The sequence below is a fragment of the Hylobates moloch genome, unplaced genomic scaffold (assembly GCF_009828535.3).
Source record: "Hylobates moloch isolate HMO894 unplaced genomic scaffold, HMol_V3 SCAFFOLD_10, whole genome shotgun sequence".
Classification (NCBI taxonomy): domain Eukaryota; kingdom Metazoa; phylum Chordata; class Mammalia; order Primates; family Hylobatidae; genus Hylobates; species Hylobates moloch.
The window spans coordinates 77,501,856-77,521,897 of record NW_026652285.1 but is presented as its reverse complement, the minus strand read 5'-3'; the positions used below and the strand labels follow the sequence as shown (position 1 = coordinate 77,521,897).

The 20,042-nt window shown below is 38.9% G+C and overlaps 1 protein-coding gene across 4 annotated transcripts in view; it reads right to left on the bottom strand.

The window, feature by feature from the left end:
• Window positions 1–20,042, bottom strand: part of SLC44A1 (solute carrier family 44 member 1) — a 208,733-nt gene that overhangs the window by 61,578 nt on the left and 127,113 nt on the right. For all 4 annotated transcript variants that reach the window (XM_032164778.3, XM_032164779.2, XM_032164780.2 and 1 more), the window contains 6 exons: window positions 17,982–18,121; window positions 16,287–16,473; window positions 14,589–14,754; window positions 13,662–13,818; window positions 12,867–12,950; window positions 4,541–4,678 (listed from right to left, as the gene is read on the bottom strand). In XM_032164778.3, the coding sequence (XP_032020669.1) occupies window positions 4,541–4,678; window positions 12,867–12,950; window positions 13,662–13,818; window positions 14,589–14,754; window positions 16,287–16,473; window positions 17,982–18,121 (872 nt within the window). The remainder of the gene's footprint in view (window positions 1–4,540; window positions 4,679–12,866; window positions 12,951–13,661; window positions 13,819–14,588; window positions 14,755–16,286; window positions 16,474–17,981; window positions 18,122–20,042) is intronic.

The following is a 20,042-nucleotide window of genomic DNA, read 5'->3' as shown; positions in this document are numbered from 1 at the left end:
AATCCATTCTCCGTTTCCATACTGTTGTCATTTCACCTTTTTTCTTTTTGAGAAAGAGTCTTGCTTTGTCACCCAGACTGGAATGCAGCGGTGTGATCACAGCTCACTGCAGCCTCTGCCTCTGGGCTGAAGCAATCCTTCCACCTCAGCCTCCCGAGTAGCTGGGAATACAGGCGCACCCCACCATGCCAGGAGAATTTTTGTATTTTTTTGTAGAGATGGGGTTTCGCCATGTTATTCAAGCTGGTCTTGGACTCCTGGGCTCAAGCGATCCACCCTCCTTGGCCTCCCAAAGTGTTGGGATTATAGGCGTGAGCCACAGAGCCCAGCCCTGTTGTCATTTCTATTATATAAATGGAATTAATCTTCTGGGATTAGATTTTTTCGCTCAGCATAATTCCCTCAAGATTCATTCAAGTTGCTATGTATATGAACAATTCATTTCTGGCATCATGTTTTATAATGTTTATTATGATCTATTAGTTGAACTACCTGATTAGAAACAAATTCTGCATGCTAGCAGCCATTGAATTGTAATGAAAAACTCTTTTCAAAAGATTTACTGTATTCTATGATCAGGACTATATTTTTAGGAAAGAAAAACTAAAGAACATTTTTATTAAAATGTTAGAAACCCAGAAGATTTCTCTTCCTCTTATTTTTCTCTTTTCTGAATTTCTCAATTAAAAAAATGTATTTATCTTTTATGGTTCTTAAAGTCATTTGAAATATTATAAATATTACATTATTAAAAATATATCTTTCTGGAAAGCAATCTGGCAATGCACATCAAGAACCCTAATTAATTCTAATTCTAGGATTCTGGCCTCAGGAAATAAAGATTGATGTGGGCAAGATTTATACACAAATACAAACTTTAGGTTAGTAAAAAATTGAGCACAGCTCAACTGTAAAAAACAGAAAACCTGAGGATTGATCAAATAAATGACACAACAGTTGTATAACCATAGTTAGAAAAGTTTTAACAAAACAAGAAATGCTCATAATGTAACACCAAGTGAAAAGAGGGATACAAAACTGCCTTCTCTACTAGGTTTCTTTTGTTTTTGTTTTTGAGACAGAGTCTCGCTTTGTCGTCTGGGCTGCAGTGCAGTGGCGCTATCTCAGCTCACTGCAACCTCCACCTCCCAGATTCAACCAATTCTCGTCCCTCAGCTTCTGAGTAGCTGGGATTACAGGCATGTACCACTATACGCCTGGCTAATTTTTGTATTTTTAGTGGAGACAGGGTTTCCCCATGTTGGCCAGGCTGGTCTCGAACTCCTGACCTCAAGTGATCCACCCACCTTGGCCTCCCAAAGTGTTGGGATTATAGGCGCGAGCCACCGTGCCTGGCCCTCTACTAGATTTTAAATTCTATGTATTGATCAGTATATAACCAGGACCTATAATAGTCCTTACCACATTACTAGTAGACACTCTATAAAGATACGATAAAGAAAAAGTTTTAACAGGTCACTAGGCTGCTAAAAAAAGCCAATTTTAGAACATTGTGTTTTATAATCTTTATATTTTTCTTTCTTTTTTTTTTCACAGTCTTGCTCTGTCGCCCAGGCTGGAGTGCAGTGGTACAATCTCGGCTCACTGCAACCTCTGCCTCCTGGGTTCAAGCGATTCTCCGCCTCAGCCTCCCAAGTAGCTGGAACTACAGCTGCTTGCCACCACACCCGGCTAATTTTTTTTTTTTTTTTTTTGTATTTTTTAGTAGAGATGAGGTTTCACCACATCGTTGGCCAGGCTGGTCTTGAACTCCTGACCTCAGGTCATCTGCCTGCCTCGGCCTCCCAAAGTGCTGGGATTGTAGGCGTGAGCCACCACGCCCAACCCATCTTTTTATTTTTCATTAAAAAAATAATGCACACTCAATATAGAGAACATTATCTTACTACAATAAAGTACAATAAAGTGAGGTAGGGGTTTGGAATTATCTACATTTTTAATATCCAAAAGCAATCATTGTTAATATCTTGAGATATTCATTTCCATTCTTTTTCTTATAAACATTTTTAAACACTACTAAAGCCTAGTAGTTTTACTCAGCTTTTTCATTTATTACATTATATGCATTTCTTCATATTGTAAACTCTTAATAAAAAACATGGCTTAGTAGGTGAATAACAGTCTATTGACTATTATTCCCAACCATTTCTCTATTGTTAGGCATCAGATTGTTTACAATTGGTCACTATATAAATAATGCTGTATTTGTTTGCAGTTACTGTTACCAGGAGTGGCTTATCATTGACTCAGAATTACTGAGTCAAAAGGCTTTTAAAAAAAATTTTAAAAAGGCCCAAGGACAAATTTAATGCCACCTGAGGCAATTATAGCACACAGTGATTAATAACTTAGAAGTCAGACAGACCTGAGTTTGAAAGACCACATTCTAGTTCTCTAAATTTGGCCAATTTAATTTTTCTCTAAACTTTATTTTAGAGTAGAGGAAACCAAAGTTAATACTAGTAGCTCAACTTACAGGGGAAGACCAAATGTAACACTTAACAAAAGCCCTTCACTCAGTGCCTGGTACCCAAAGTATCTTAATCAGAGTTTACTAAAATCATCATCATCAAATATTGCCACTTAGTATCTCCCTTATTCCTCTAAATGGCTTATTTCCCGCTGTAAAAAACGCTGTGGGCAGTGGCTCATGCCTGTAATCCCAGCACTTTGGGAGGCCAAGGTGGGCAGATCACCTGAGGTCGGGAGTTTGAGACCAGCCTGACCAACATTGAGAAACCCTGTCTCTACTAAAAATACAAAAATTAGATGGGCATGGTGGTGCATGCCTGTAGTCCCAGCTACTCGGGAGGCTAAGGCAGGAGAATCGCTTGAACCCAGGACACAGAGGTTGCGGTGAGCCGAAATTGTGCCATTGCACTCCAGCCTGGGCAATAAGAGTGAAACTCCATCTGGAAAAAAAAGCGGTGTGTGTAGTGTGTGTGTGTATACATATATATATACTTTTATTCTAAGTTGCTTCATATCTTTCTTAGCTGTAGGGATAAATTATAAATATGTAAACAAAAATAAAAATAAAGACGGTGAATTCTGAATCAGCTGTAGAGAACCAACCCACTTCATCACACACAATGCTATATATACTTCTCCATGCCAAACATATTTTCTTTACAAAAACATTTAAAAAATACAGTTGGCTAGAGCAACCTAAGGGTTCAATAGTAAGAGAAAGTTTACAAACAGTATTTGGTGGATATTTACCATGGTAATAATGAATAATTGTGAAGATTATCAAAACAAGATGGAAAATGTATATGATGTAATGTAAAGAGAAATGGGCGGGACAAACAGGTACGTATGCTATGATTGTTATACTATAGAAATACAAGCCGATAAAAAAACACAGGAAGAATTATATAGAAATAAGTTATTTAGTTATAGTGGTGGTAGTACAAGCCTTTTTCTTTCCTCAATTTAAAAAATTTTCTGAGTATTTTATGGTTTAATACTCAGAATGAAATCTAATTATGTTATTGAATATTTTGCAGTATTTTAATAGTATAGAATAAACTGCCTCTTCTTCAACACTTCTAAGGAAAGTATAAGTCTCGTTCTCTAACAGCTCTATTTTAAAGGCGCTTATACATAATACTATAATAATAATGATGACAACTAACATTCACTGAGAACTTAAAATGTGTCAAGCACTCTCCTAGATACCCTACATGTATTAACAATGCATTAATCTCATGACCCTAGGAGTTTGGCACTATTATATTCCAATTTTACAGATGAGCAAACTGAGGCACAGAATGACTCCCTTATCTAACCTGCCCAGGTCACACAACTATCAGTGATAGAGTCAGAACTGAAATCCAGGCAGTCAGGCTCCAGTTGCAGTACCACTAACCAGGAGGAAGACTATTTCCTAATTCTTTACAGTTCAAAACACGTAAAGAGGTGCAGTGGCTCACGCCTGTAATCCCGGCACTTTGGGAGGCCAAGGCGGGTGGATCACCTGAGCTCACGAGTTAGAGACCAGCCTGGCCGACATGGGGAAACCCTGTCTCTACTAATAATACAAAAATTAGCCGGGCGTGGTGGCACGCCTGTAATCCCAGCTACTCGGGAGGCTGAAGCAGAAGAATTGCTTGAACCCAGGAGGCAGAGGTTGCAGTGAGCTGAGACAGCACCATTGTATTCCAGCCTGGGCTACAAGAGTGAAACTCCGTTTCAAAAAAAAACAAACAACAACAAACAAAAAAACAACACAGAAAGAGAAACATAGGCACATGACTTAGCTGCTCCATGCCTCAGTTTCCCTCTCTGTAAAATGAGGATAATAATGGAACTTATCTTAAAAATTTATTGTGAGGATTAAATGAGCACAATATATGTCAAGTACTTATAACAATGCTGGACACAGAGTAAGGGCTTTCTAAGTACTTGCTATACATTACTTTTAGTTTTTTGGTGGCCTGGATATTTTTAAAATAAAAGAGCAAATATATATACGCAAAATTTTACTGTATGTTGAAGAAAAAATACTTGGTCTTACCTTGCCTAAGAATAACATAAAATCACCCACTGTGTTGATGGTAGCCACTCGCAAAGCATTCTCCACCAGAATGACAAAGGCATCCTTTGCTGAGGTGCAGAAGTTGGTGCTGTTGATAGCTGTGGCTGTGTATGCATTCTGGACAAAAGCAAAAACAACATTTTCATCAACAACTGAAACTTCCTTTGTTAAGATATAAACTGAGCATAGCTAAAACATAGCTTTTAAAAATATTTCAGTCAAACACATGGCACCCTTTAATGAGGTACAGATTGAGACTGAGTACAAGAAAATATAAGATTTAAAGCCTCATATGGTAAAAATAACTTTCCATTTGGCTTAGTTTTGGTCCTTTAAAAACACTGTTATTTATTAAAACATACACAAACCGCCGGGCGCGGTGGCTCACGCCTGTAATCCCAGCACTTTGGGAGGCCGAGGTGGGCGGATGACAAGGTCAGAAGCTCGAGACCATCCTGGCTAACACAGTGAAACCCCATCTCGTAAAGTACAAAAAATTAGCCCGGTGTGGTGGCGGGCGCCTGTAGTCCCAGCTACGCGGGAGGCTGAGGCAGGAGAATGGCGTGAACCCGGGAGGCGCAGCTTGCAGTGAGCCGAGATCGTGCCACTGCACTCCAGCCTGGGCGACCGAGGGAGACTCCGTTTCCAAAAAGAAAAACAACAACAACAGCAAAAAAAACCATACACAAACCTTTCTAACATCCATTAACTTCTTCCCTGTCTTAGTAAATCAAACATAATTTAATTTTTCCTAGATGTCTCAGGGTTTTGACTGTGAACATCAGCAGTGCACTGTAATCATTTAGGTGATGATTTAAAAGCTGAAGAGGTAGGTGTGGGCATCAGATTGCTGTGGTGTTTTATCTGGACCATCCACTGTCTCCTCCTTGGTGGCTTTCTTCTATGCTCTCACTTCTCACAGCTCTTGTAGTACACAGCTCTTTGATGGCTGGCATTTTATGCCCCTCCTCTTCCTGGGAGCAGAACCCTAAATCTTTTTTGAGAAAACAGCCTTATCCCATTCCCTGTCTCAGTCCCAGTGAGACTGTCACTACCTCCAGCTCTGGGGATGGGTCTTGGTTGACATAAGCCAATTAGCATACTATACCTACTGGCCACAATGATTGGTTCAGAATTGGTGAATAAACCAATCAGAGCCATTGAAAGCAAAAGTGATGTTCCCTGGGGCTTCTGGGAAAAAAAGGCTTTCTTTCTCTTCCATAGGTTCTCTTGAAGGTGTGAGGGTATGAATGGCTATAGCTGTTTCGCTAACGTAATAAGAAGAGCTGCTGAAGGTCACAGTGTAAAACTGAGGGTGAGGCCAACACCATGAAGTCAGAGCAGGGAGAACCTGGTACTTCAACTTGGTGACAAGTGGGACATTGGGAACTTGCCAGATTTCTGAACTTTTCAGTTATAGAAGCTAATAAATTGCTAAGAATCCCAGCTCTTCCCTGCTCCACCTTCTCCTCCCTCTCCCTTGTTCAGGTCAGATTGAGCTGAGCTTTCTGTTCCTTAAAATACTGAGTTCTAGCTGATACGCTTTCATTCAATTACACCTGCTTCTGCTGCCCCATGTGCTCTTTGACCTACTAGTCATAGACTGATTTTTTTTTCCATTCTTTTTTATGTTACATTCTAGAACAGCATTGATGTTTTCTGGGAAATGTGAAAAAGTATTATAACATCAAATATATTTGAGTCTTAGGAAGGAAAAGTATATGAACTTTGTGACTAAAACTTTTGGTCCTGAGGAATTTGGGTTTAGTGCTGACTTAAATTGTCTTTAGGTCCCAAATGTGGGGATTGCTGCGAAACTGTTGGAGATAAAGGGCTTACTTTACACTGTGTTGTCTATAAAGCTTTAACCACTGAGCCCAGGAGAGATAGTCTACAATTTACGAATATTCTAATTATAAGCTTGTTAGTTATTAGGAGTCTGTAATGAAGATGAGGTTTGAATTACCAAAAATTTAACTTGCCATTATATGATTAAATTCATTGATTAAAAACGCAGAACATTTCAGAGCTAAAGAGAGTACTGTACTGAGCAGGTCACTACCTGTGGTTCTTAAGCTTTTTTCAGTAATGGGGCAGTAGGAAATAAATTATGGTGCTCTTTAAGAAACACAGTATGAGGACGGGCACGGTGGCTCACGCTTGTAATCCCAGCACTTTGGGAGATCGAGGCAGGTGGATTGCCTGAGGTCAGGAGTTTGAGACCAGTTTGGCCAACATGGTGAAACCCCATCTCTACTAAAAATACAAAAAAAATTAGCCGGGCATTCGGGCATGCGCCTGTAATCCCAGCTACTCGGAGGCTGAGGCAGGAGAATTGCTTGAACCAGGGAGGTGGAGGTTGCAGTGAGCCGAGATCGCACCACTGCACTCCAGCCTAGGCGACAGAGTGAGACTCCGCCTCCAAAAAAAGAAAAACAAAACAGAAATACAGCATGATTTTGGTATATAGAATTCCATCATACAAACTGGGGAAGTTTATTATCATCAGAATATATTACTATATTATGTTTGTAAGTCTTTATCTGAAAAACTAAAATACAAAACATCTTAAAGAAATCATACTAAGTGTTGCTGTTAGAATCCACCTGCTTCTTGCTCCCTTATATTGTCACCTGTCAGTGCTTCTTATCAGATAAAAGATAGCAGGCACCACAGAGTTAACTACCTAACTGCAGTGGTCCAAGTGTTTTTTTCCATCTCCTACAAAAGCTTCTTTTGAAATACTCTGCAAGTGCCTCAATGAAGTAAAAATAAACTATACTTTTGATCTTGTTTAACATTAACCTTGCTGAAAAACGATGAAGAACTGCCCCAGCCAGTTCTATTCTGAAAGAACACAGTTTGGTTCCCAGTTCACACCAGCTCCCTAAGTACTCAGAAAAAAACACTCAGTTAACAATTTATTCTATAGCAGGGGTGGTCAACCTACCACCTGCAGGCCATATCTGGCCTGCCAACTAATTATTTATTTATTTATTTATTTATTTTTGAGATGGAGTCTCGCTCTGTCTCCCAGGCTGAAGTGCAGAGGCACGATCTCAGCTCACTGCAAGCTCTGCCTCCCGGGTTCACGCCATTCTCCTGCCTCAGCCTCCCGAGTAGCTGGGACTACAGGCACCCGCCACCACTCCTGGCTAATTTTTTGTATTTTTAGTAGAGACGGGGCTTCACCATGTTAGCCAGGATGGTCTCAATCTCCTGACCTTGTGATCTGCCCTCCTCGGCCTCCCAAAGTGCTGGAATTACAGGCGTGAGCCACCGTGCCTGGTCTGCCAATTACTTTTGTAAATAAAGTTTTACTGGCACACAGTTGTGCTCATTGTTTACATATTGTCTATGGCTGCTTTCATGCTACAGTAATGGAATTGTGCAGTCATGAAAGATCCCGTATGGCCCACAAAGCCAAAAATATTTACTCTCTGGTCCCTCACAGAGAAAGCTTGCTGACCTCCTGATCTAGAGTACTGCCAAGGATTAATATCAACCTCATCTACTCCCTCATCTACTGTATGTGGAACCCACCCTCTTACTGGAAATACAAACCACATTTGCTCATTTCAAGTTTTAGTAACTTCCTCCACAACTTCCAATCTTTCAGCATCTTTCACTGTAATTCTTCAGTTCAACAATTTAATTGACAAAGGTCTTCAGTGATCTGGGATATAACTCCTTTGAAGATAAATACTTTATTTCCCACATTCTAAGATATAATCAAGAGACTAATGAGCCAGTTACTCATCACAAGTTTTCAGGAGAAAATATCCTACCATATTAAATATACATATTGATTATGAGATGCATCCTGATGCTAAATAGCTTCATAATGTCTAGAATCAAGGAAATTGGACAACCCATTTAAATCAACCAGGTACTAGCTTATGTTCACTCCCACCCTCAATGGGAAAAACTCACTCTTAACTATAGTGTTCTACGCTTTCCAGTTCACCATGAATTTCCTTGAGACAGAGGCAAGAGAGGACCCATATGTCTCCATTCTCTCTCCTCTGTTATCAGACCAGCTTACATGAGGAGAATGCCCAACACTTACAAACTAAACTATAAAAGCTTTTTTGTTTCCCTCATTAGTTTTTAGAAGCTTCATTTCATTTGAGAATTATTATTATTCCTCTTTTGCTTCTTTCTTATCACCCCACCCTGCCCCATTCCATCTGCTTTTAGGGCAGAAGTCTATTTGTTTGTAGATAAAGAAGCAGCAATAATTTCTTTTCTCCACCCCTCTGAGAAATTTCTGTGAGGGTCGAATGTCCAGAAATTTAGCCTTTTAAAAGGCAATATTTCTATGGATCTATGTAATCCCTTTGTATTCAACCCAACTGAAAAAAAGTAGGTGGATATTTTGCAAGCTCTTTCACTCACTCCCAAGGTAGGAAGATGAACTGGATACACAAAGGTCAAGATGATCTCTTCAGGAAGAAAAATGTGCTGCAGATCATAGCAGGCCAATGAAAATTCCCTCCTTTTCTATACTTCCTAGTCTAAAAGAATTCTTGCTTAAGTTCTTAGGAATTTTGAAGTCCTCTGTGGCTTTCCCTAATAACTATTCTCTGAGTTTTCTTCAGACTTCTTGGTTGAGACTTTTAGAGTCCACCCACCTTCTTCTCAGACAGCCTTCCTTCTCTGGAGTTAAACTGCCCACAGACAGCCATCACTGATTAACATTTAGCCCACGCTCAACATTTGCTTGGGCAGGACACAAGCTTGAGAATATTCAACCCCCAGGAGCAAGATGAAGGATGACCACCATCCAGGAATCTTTTTAAAGGATGCCTGTTAGCCTACATAATCTCTGGCTGCACTTTTGTGTGACGGGATACAGTTAAAAAGCACTGATCATGTGAAAGAAAATATGTTAGGGCAGAGGGTCACCATGCATGGAACAGGCCTGTGTGGCCATCTGTCCCAGAATACAACTTCTTCATTTTCACATCTTTTTTCCTTTCTCTAGTGAAGGACCCAGAAATTCTCTTAAAGTTTAAAATATTTACATAATGACTCACTTAATAGGGGCAAGCTAGACAGCAATGCTAAGGGAATATAGGGTATGTGCAGTTCTGTGTGGATTCGTATAAATTAAATAAATGAAAGGGTAATTACAATTATTCCTTTCTTATTTGAGGCAAAGGGGAGAAGGGGAATGCTATGGTCTGAATGTTTGTGTCTTCTCCAAGTTTGTATGTTGAAACATAGTCAGCAAGGTAATGGTATTAGTAGGTAGGGTCTTCGGGAGGTGATTAGGTCTTGAGGGCTCTACTCTCATGAATGGATTAGTGCCCTTATTTAAAAAAATACCCCAAAGAGCTCTTTTGTCTCTTCCACCATGTGAAGTCACAGGAAGAAAGCACCATCTCTGAACCAGGAAACAGGCCCACACAAACCACTGAATTTGCTGGTGCCTTGATCTTGGATTTCCCAGCCTCTAGAACTATGGGAATAGTTCTCATCAACTACATAACTATGAAAAATAAATTTCTGTTGTTTAGAAGCCACCTAGTATATGGTATTTTGTTATAGAAGCCTGAACAGATTAAGACAGGGCACAAAGTCAAACCCATACTGTAGGCTTTATCTAATTTTGTTCTAAATTCTTAGACTTTTTCAAGGTCATAAAAATTACAAGTGTGTTGCAAATCTTAATTTCAACAGGCTTTCTTTCTTTCTTTTTTCTTGACAGAGTCTCGCTCTGTTGCCCAGCCTGGAATGCAATGGCTCAATCTCGGCTCACTACAACCTCCGCCTCCCAGGTTCAAGCGATTCTCCTGCCTCAGCCTCTGGAGTAGCTGGGACTACGGGCACGAGCCAGCACACCTGGCTAATTTTTGTATTTTTAGTAGAGATGGGATTTCACCATGTTGGCCAGGATGGTCTCGAACTCCTGACCTCAAATGATCCACCTGCCTCGGCCTCCAAAACTGTTGGGATTACAGGCGTGAGCCACCGTGCCTGACCTCAATAGCTTTTCTTTAAAAACATCATTGTCTTAGTTTACAGAATGAAATCATTAAAATTTGAGATGTCTGCATATTTTCTATAATAAACCATATTTTTGTTTGTTTACACCACTCAGAAATGTGTATATATTTATATGTATATGAGTGTGATATAATGGCAGCAGTGTGATACACTGGAAAGAGCGAGGCAAAATGATTTGAAAACTTCTTTCACCTTTAGGTCTCGTGATCTGCCACAGATGCCAGTCTCAATTTTCTCATCTATGAAACAGATGAGAAAATAATGCTAGCCTTATAGAGTTGTGTTGACCACATTTCAAATGTGGCATTTCCCATGAGCCCAGGAGACATGAAGCACTGCAGGTGATCAGTCCCCACATTGTAACACTTTGTATTCCCAAACAGAACTACAAAGTATGAGTTCAGAATAACTCTCCCTAAGCCTTTCCTCACATGTTTGATTTACTACTATTTTAATGTTCCACTTAAAACTTCAAACATCATGCCTACAAAATGCTGATCCAAAATGGACAAAACCTGTACAAAAAAGACCAACATCTCAAGGTTGTTGGTACTAAATCACTGACTAATATTTAGCTTGGGATATGCTGAAAACCTTTGATTTTTTTAACCTTTTATCGACTATCTTGATATCATATGATTTGTTTTCTTCCTTCAGTATAACTGCACATCTCCTTTTCAAGATTTTTATAGTTTTATATCACCTTGGTAGTCTTTTTGAGTCTAAATATTCACTAATACAATTAACGGTTCATTCAGAAAACACTTAAAGACCACTTATTGTATATTTGGCACTGTCCTAGCTTCTGAGGAGACCAAGAAAAAAGAAGATCTTTACTTTAAAGGAGCCAGAAGTTTAAAGGTAAAGTTAACAGATAATTTGATATAGTGTTAGTATTTGAATACTAAGGTATGACCTAATGTTAGAAGCTCAGCAGAGGGGCTGGGGTGAAGAGGGATGGCTTCTTGGAGGTGACGCTCCGGCAGAATCATTAAGATTCAGTAGGAACTAGTCAGGTGTTGGAAGTCATTCCAGGCACATCTGGAAAACTGCAAAAGCAAAAGGTGCCTGGGGGACGGCAGTAGGATTGAGACTAGAGATCTGGGCTTAGCATATCTCTCCGAGGATAAGCTATTTAGTGATGGGTATAAAAATGCAATTATGATCATCTTTAGTGTATCCATCAACTTTCTGATAAAGATGACTTGGCCTCAAACCAATTTTAAAGAACACAATTTTTCAGGTTGTTATGGCCTTACTAATTATTTTAAGAATGAGCTTCCAAACACTTGCATATCCATAGGGAATATTATGACCTATAAGAATGTATTTTGCTAATGAAACATCATACCTACTTTCTCATATTAACCATAGAACCCAATAAAGGAAAGTCCAAGCATGCTCAATACCATGGGCATAGAACTATCAACTTGTGACTATCTTGGAGTGAATAGAAAGTGCAATGCTACTCTTCAATCACTTAGCGGTAAATGGTGAGAAAGTCAATTTTATCTCTGGCCTATTAGTTGAGGGCATTAATACATTAGAATTGATTTTTAGGGAATGGAAAAGTAACTTAAAAAAATAAAGAAGGAAGGAGTGCCCCACAGAGACTCCTAGATCCTCAGATACAGAAAGATAGAGGACTAACCCATTCCCCTAAGCCCTTTTATCCTATAAATATCAATTCTTCCATTCAACCTTATAAGTAGTACTTCCTTTGATAATATTTCCCAGGCCAATATCATAGTGTTTAGCAGTTGGGCCAAAAAAAAAAAAAAAGTATCAGCATAGAGAGCACACTAGTTCAAATGATAGTAGCTAGTTGCAAAGAGGGATAGTGTCACAACAGCTTTACACTGAAGTTTTCAAACAACATTTTCAAAAATGAAAGGGTAGTAATAGCCACAGTAGTCAGATCCTTAGGGAAAACTTAAAAAATGATGGAATGTGAATTAAGGGATAAGAGATAAATGTTCTTCCTGAAAGACGAACCCTAGTGATGTTTTATCTATTTATCAAAATAAAAATAATAACCTATATAACAAATCTGTACATGTACTCCCTAAATCTAAAAGTTGGAAAAAATTAAAATAATAATGAGCTTTGGTAAGCACATACATTAATTTAAAAAATAAGAATATGATTGAAATAGACATACTTTATCAAGGTACAATGTACAATACCACAAGAAAAACATAACATTTTTCAATTAAGTTTATTTTATCTTGGAGAAGAAACAATGAACCTATCTTTGAAAGTAAATATTAGATTTATTTTTAAAATATTTTACCTGATTTAAATAATTTAGGCACTTTTCAAGACACCAAAGGCAACAAATGCAAGATTTCAGCACACATCGTGCACAAGCATTTTCCTGCATGGGGGAAAAATGGAAATAATCAAAAAACCAAAGAATCAAACTGTCATACAGAAGACTTCAAACATTAGAAAAATAAATAAAAATTTAAAAATTACAATTTATGCTTCAAAGCCTCCATACTTGTCCACTTCCTCCTTAAAACATAATGACTGAATTATTTTTAATAAGTTCAATTCAATATTTATTTAGTCTCTATTGCATATAAGATACAGTGAAGTTTATAACACCTGCAAGGAACTTACAATCTAGTAGGAGAAAAAAAATACTAAACACAAAAAAGGTTAGAATCAGAATATAGTATAGATACTAAGTGTTATGAGAGTGGAGAACAAAGAGACAGCATTGTTTGGGAGATGGGAGGAATCAGGAAAGGTTTCTACAAAGGGGTAGAATTTGAGCTAAACTATGTTGAAATGCATGTTATTCCCAGTCAAGGATAGGGAAGAAGTTCTAAGGAGGAAGGTATGTGAGTCAACAGAGAGGAAGAGCAGCACAGGATACTTTTAGTTACTAGTGATTGGATGAATTTTGCCAGAGCATATGGAGTACATGAGTGGGAGACAAGGGAGAAGGGCTGGATTTTGCCTTGTAAAGACTTTGAAGAAAATACAACTTTGTATTTAACATTATTGGGTGCTTTACTACATGCAGAACTGAGGTCTGGAATGTGCCCACAAAAAGTACAGAAATGCATTTTCCCCTTACCTTTCCTTTGAGCTGACTGTGAATATACATAAGGATCATTCGCGGAATTTTGACTAATGTGATAATGAAAGATCCTTTTGCCACCGTACCTAGGTGGTAACGAATAAGGCGATTTACTGATGCCAGAATAGGTGTAAATGGCAAATTCCTTTTATCCCTATTTAAAAAATGACCAAAAAGACAATTAAAACAAAGCCTAGATCAGGATGGAAACACAGGTATGGTTTAGAGTCCAATGCAGTGAAAAAAAAATCAGCTCATCATTCTTATTTTAGCTTTATGATAAAATGGCCAAGTGATATATAACTATTACAAATGCTACAGACATGCTATACAAAATTAATGTCATTGCTCTATGGTAGTTTCATGGGGTTCTGATGCTCTAATACTTCAAGTTAAATAAAACTGTGCTCTGCAAGCTTTTATTAGTGAATACTTACGGGGTTAATCATATAATCAGAAAACAGAATTTAAAAACATGTTCAATTTAGACTTGGCATCTAATTATAATAGAAAATTATGAGGCCTAAAGCTTTCATATTTGGCTCTAAAGTTAGCAAAGGGAAATCACATTTGTTCCAGTCTAAACAAACTAAAAAGACTTGTTGTCCTTTGATGGACTTTTATATAAAGCAAAAGTACATATGGTACCACTATAAGATTTATTCTTCTGCTAAATACAATTTGTGACATCACAATAAATTTTATGAGACAACTGCAGAAAAGTATAAAGAATAAAACAACAATCTCTCATTTGACCACCTCCCAGAATTATCAACTATATATAACACTCTGTCGTATTCATCTCTAATTATTTTGTTAAAGAAATGAAACTCCTGCCAGCCCCAGTCTGATTCCCTTCCCCTCCAGCCTGCGGACACCATCCCTTAGATGAACTTGAGTTTTCTAATAACAACAAATTCTCACCTAGTAAAATAGTATGTTACCACAGCTCCTGCCACTGTCATCTGCTGACACGCTAGAATAAATTCACTGATCCAAATCAGGCCCACCACATGGTACCACCACATGTACTGCAGAGGCCCAGAAATTTTGAACTCCACAAAGCCTTGCTCATTCTGAACAGGACTGCCTAGGAAAATATCAAGGAAGGAAAGAAGCACATAAAGTACAAATCCAGAAATACGGCAGTTAAATAGAAGGCAATAGGGCCCTACCTCAAGCCACAAACCTTCTGATCCGTGTGGTATTTCATAAAGGGACAAAAATAACTATCACTTGAAAAGTTGTGAAACTAAGAATTGTACTATTATGCATTTTGATGTCCTCAAAGCCATCATATAAAGCTTTTAAAAGTTGTTCTATTTAATAAAATTCTTCTTATATTATCAATTATTTAGTTTAAGCATGAATTTTTAAACACTTCAGTTTTTTTCAAGACCTATTATTTATCCAATCATTATAGATTTCTTAGCAAAGTACAGAAATTATTATTATATTCAGTTGCTAAGTGTGTGTGCTGAATGGACAGATAAGTTACATAGTGACATAAAAGTTTACTACCCTGATGATACTCTTTACAATTAGTTCCATTTAAGCTTAACCTTTGATATTGAGTATGGCTGTAAGAAAGTCTGAGTGTCTAACTATGAACTATATCATCACTTGGAGCTCTAGCTAGGGTCAGATCATTTCCAAACTAGAAAATCCCAAGGAAGTAAGTAGAGCCTTGGCTATACCTGGGATTTGAGGTAACTCCTGAGTGACATTGCATTCATTGGTTCATCTTAGAATGAATCAAAATGTCTGAGTCAGTACCGGAACTTACTTCAAATTCATGATCATTTCAAAATTAGAATGCAATTTCAGGCCTTCCCTGATCTAGTCTTACATTGCTAGGATGTTCTAAAAAATCATGAATATGGGCTGGGCACGCTGGCTCACGCCTGTAATCCCAGCACTTTGGGAGGCCAAGTGGCTCCCATGGATCACATGAGGCCAGGAGTTAGAGAGCAGTCTGGGCAACATGGAGAAACCCTGTCTCTACTAAAGATACAAAAATTAGCCAGGCATGGTGGTGCATACCTGTAGTGCCAGCTGCTCGGGAGGCTGAGGCAGGAGAATAGCTTAAACCTGGGAGGCTGAGGTTGCAGTGGGCTGAGATCGCACCACTGCACTCCAGCTTGGGTGACAGAGAGACACTGCCTCAAAAAAGGCCAGGTGCAGTGGCTCACGTCTGTAATCCCAACACTTTGGGAGGCCGAGGTAGGCGGATCATGAGGTCAGGAGTTTGAGACCAGCCTGGCCAATATGGTGAACCCTGTCTCTACTAAAAATACAAAAATTAGCTGGACATGGTGGCATGTGCCTGTAGTCCCAGCTACTTAGGAGGCTGAGGCAGAAGAATCGCTTGAACCGGGGAGGCGGAGGTTGCAGTGAGCCAAGAGAGCGCCACTGCATTCCAGCCTGGGTGACAGAGCAAGACTCCGTCTCAAAAAAAAGACGAATATGAAGTACGTTGTTAAAGAGCCATAACCACTACAAGTTCTGATGGCTATTGGACCTTCATCAACAAATGTCTGAAGAATTACCTCTCTCTGATGTTCTAAAATACTGGAATGCAAATCATGTTTGTCACTAAGAGAAAGAAGCGTATCTTCTTACCAGTAGTGCCAAGAAAAAGAAGTGTCATGATCCAGTACACCCAAAACAAGACAAGAGCAAAGAAAGTCCAGAAGGGTTGGAAGACTAGCAGTGGCAAGTGAATGAAGACCTTGCCAGCTACGTGGAACAAGGCGATGGTAAGAGCAACACGTTTGCGCATAACCAACATTATCAGGAATAAGATCACCTGTATGGAGAGAATGGTTTCAGTTATTATAAGTAGTGAAAACAGAAACTGAAAATAGTGGAAATTTTTAACACAACCCTTTAGCCCCAAACCTGGAGGTAGCATCCTTTGAATTTCAATAATACTTTATCAGTAAGTATCTCTCTTGCAATATTTATTGTCAATTTTATATTATGGTTACCAAGTATTCTTTAATGCAAAACATAAAAGGATTTCTCAACTTATTAATACATCCTAGAATTTTTTTCCTTGTCCCTTTGCCACTCATTATGAATCAAAACATATAGTCAGTCAGGATGAGACTCTTAATTTACTTAAACAGATACACCACAAAAACGAGGTTTTTATTTGCATCTTCCTTATTAGACCAACAGCTCCTTAAAAGTGGGACCTGTGTCAGAGTCACCCTTTACCTCCTCCCACCCCCATGTCCCATTTTCAGCAGCTGGCACAGCAAATTGTACCTAAAATGAGATTTCATTCATATTTTGTTGTAATGTCTGTATAACAATAACTAACAAATATCTTTTGGCACCAGTGGTTTCATGGTGGCTTTATTTTTTGTTTCTGATGCTCAATAAAAAGCTTGGGATTGCTCTTAGAAGTAGACTGTTTTTTCTTTTTTCAGAGAGAAGACGATGATGAACCAAAGATATACATATAAATTATTTAACCACATGTTAATTGGTAATTTTATTGCTTAATACCTAAGCAGCAAATCTCTCTCTCTCTCTCTCTCTCTCACACACACACACACACACACACACGCACACACATACACATATATATATTTTGGAGACAAGGTCTCACTCAGTTGCCCAGGCTGTAATGCAGTGACACAATCATGGCTCAAGTGACCCTCCCACCTCTACCTCCTGAGTAGCTGGGACCACAGGTGCACACCACCATGCTCAGCTGATTTTAATTTTTTGTGGAGACAGGGTCTCACTCTCTTGCCCAGGTTGGTCTAGAACTCATGGGCTCAAGTGATCCTCCCACTTCAGTCTCCCAAAGTGCTGGCATTATAGGCATAAGCCACTGTACCTGACCACACCTATATTTTTGAAATAACGCCATATTGTTAAATGAAAAGTTTGAAAGACAAATGGGAAGATAATTAGCGAACAAGTAAATGGAATGATATATTTTTTAACATACTTTTCTAGAGTAAAGGGAATCATTTTTAAAAAGTAATTGTCTTACGACAATAAGAAATATGTTCTTGTCAGCAAATGGTAATGTAAATATTCTAGGTGAAAATCCTCTCTCAAAAAGCAGACAGGGTAGAAAAATGTTTCATCAGATAGCACTCATCCACGAGGGAAGCCTTCGAGAGACTTTTTAGTGTTTCATACACTATGGAACAGAGATATTATCTACTGGAGATCAGGGTTAGGAATGCAAAAGCTAGATTTGAGCTTCTGCTCCATTAATGAGCTTCTGCTCCATTAATGATCACCTGCAAATAAAAACACAAAACCAAAAGACACGCCAAAGCCTAAACTCACTGTGAACACTGTAGCTGAAATGGCATAAATGAGAAGGGCCCGAAGATTGTCTTCAGCTATCTGAAGCTGCTCAGGAGTAACAGTTTCTTTGGGAGACCTTCTTTGCTTTGCATACAGCCACCATAGTACACCTGTGCCTCCTAGAGACAAAAGACCCAATTGTTAATGCAATAATTAGCATAAGAAAATGTGTAACATAAATTCTCAATTTTCTTGACCCTTCCTACAGATCATCATGGGACTAATGCAGTGACAATCCATTTGGCTGGGAAGTACATAGCTATAACTTTTTGCCAGCATAAAGAAAGTGTCCATTACTCTATTATCATCCTCCACATTAAGCACTTATAAATCCTTCGGTGTATCAAATAAGCTTCCTTCAAATGTATTTATTATTGACTATGAAGCTAAGAGCGAGCCAGTAGAAACATACACCCCTGACAGGAATTGATCACAAAGAAAAACCCTCAGCATTTAAGCTGAGGAGGCTGGAGGAAAGAAATAAGCATCACAGAAAACATCAATGAAGCTTGAAGAGGGCAAGGATCTTCCCTGTTGTACTCATCACAGATACCTCTGTGCCTTGCACTGACACAGTAATGCAGTTGATTAAGTACTTGCACAACGAATAAATGCAAATCAAAAGAACAGTTCCCACCAAAGGGAGGAACAAAGAGGAAATCTCTGATAGTGGTGGGTGCTAGGGATGAGCATTTTTAAATCTCCAACACTGGTTGAGAGATTCAAAGAACCAGACTGAAGAGGGAGACAAACCTACCTCCACATACGAGAGCTGACTTTTACACCTACATTCAACCCATTCAGCAAACATTTTGAATGCTACAGCACCTATTGTTCTAGCTGGAGATAGAGCAGTAAACAAAGCCGAGTCCTTACTCTTGCTGCTCATGGAACTTATATAATAATAGGGAAACAAAAAAAATAAGAAAACAAAGAAAAATACAGTATATTAAGTCTAAAGAAAAAACTATCTCCTGGTAAGAAGGATATAGAGTGTTTGGGTAGGGAAAGCTTTGCAATTTTTTTTTTTTTTTTTTTGAGACGGAGTCTCGCTCTGTTGCCCAGGCTGGAGTGCAGTGGCGCAATCTCGGCTCACTGCAAGCTCCGCCTCCCGGGTTCACGCCATTCTCCTGCCTCAGCCTCTCCGAGTAGCTGGGACTACAGGCGCCCGCCACCTCGCCCGGCTAATTTTTTGTATTTTTAGTAGAGACGGGGTTTCACCGTGGTCTCGATCTCCTGACCTCGTGATCCGCCCACCTCGGCCTCCCAAAGTGCTGGGATTACAAGCGTGAGCCACCGCGCCCGGCCAGCTTTGCAATTTTATATAAGATGGGTAAGCAAGGCCTCATTGGTATTAGTAAGATGACATCTGAGCAACGGAATTAAAGACAGAGAGCAATCTATGACACTATCTAAGGAAAGAGGGTTCCAGGCAAAGTTCAAAGAGACTGAGGTAGAACCATGCCTAGTATGAGAGAAAGAAGACCATTGTGGCTACTGCAATGAGCAATGCGGAAAGTGGTAGAGATGTGGGCAGAGAGGTAGCTAGGGACCAGACCGCACTGTAAGGCCTTGTAGGTCACAGTGAAAAAATGGATGATTCAGAGTAGAGATATGTGTGTGTGTGGCTGATATGATAAATGTCTGGGAGATAAAAAACTGAAGTAAAGTCGACGTACATCAACATCTGCACTCAAGAGTTAAGGAGATCAAAGGCAAATTCCATTACCTATTTGTTGGCAAATACCAAGTACAAATTTTCCATCTGTTGAAGAGGAGGAAACAAATCAAAACTACCAGAAATTGCTGAAAAACATTTTAGAGCAAGGGGAATGTTTCCATTTTGAAATCTTGCAGGTACATGAAAATTGTTTGGAAAAATGTTTAATATATTCAGAAAATGGAAGAAAATATATTTCCTACGTACAGAAATGAATTATAGGAGAAAAGCTGAAGTTAAAAAAATAGAATGAAATTGAAATAATGATGTCAAGGAGGAAGCTGTTCACAATAGCCATGGTAGACAGTATTTATTATTAA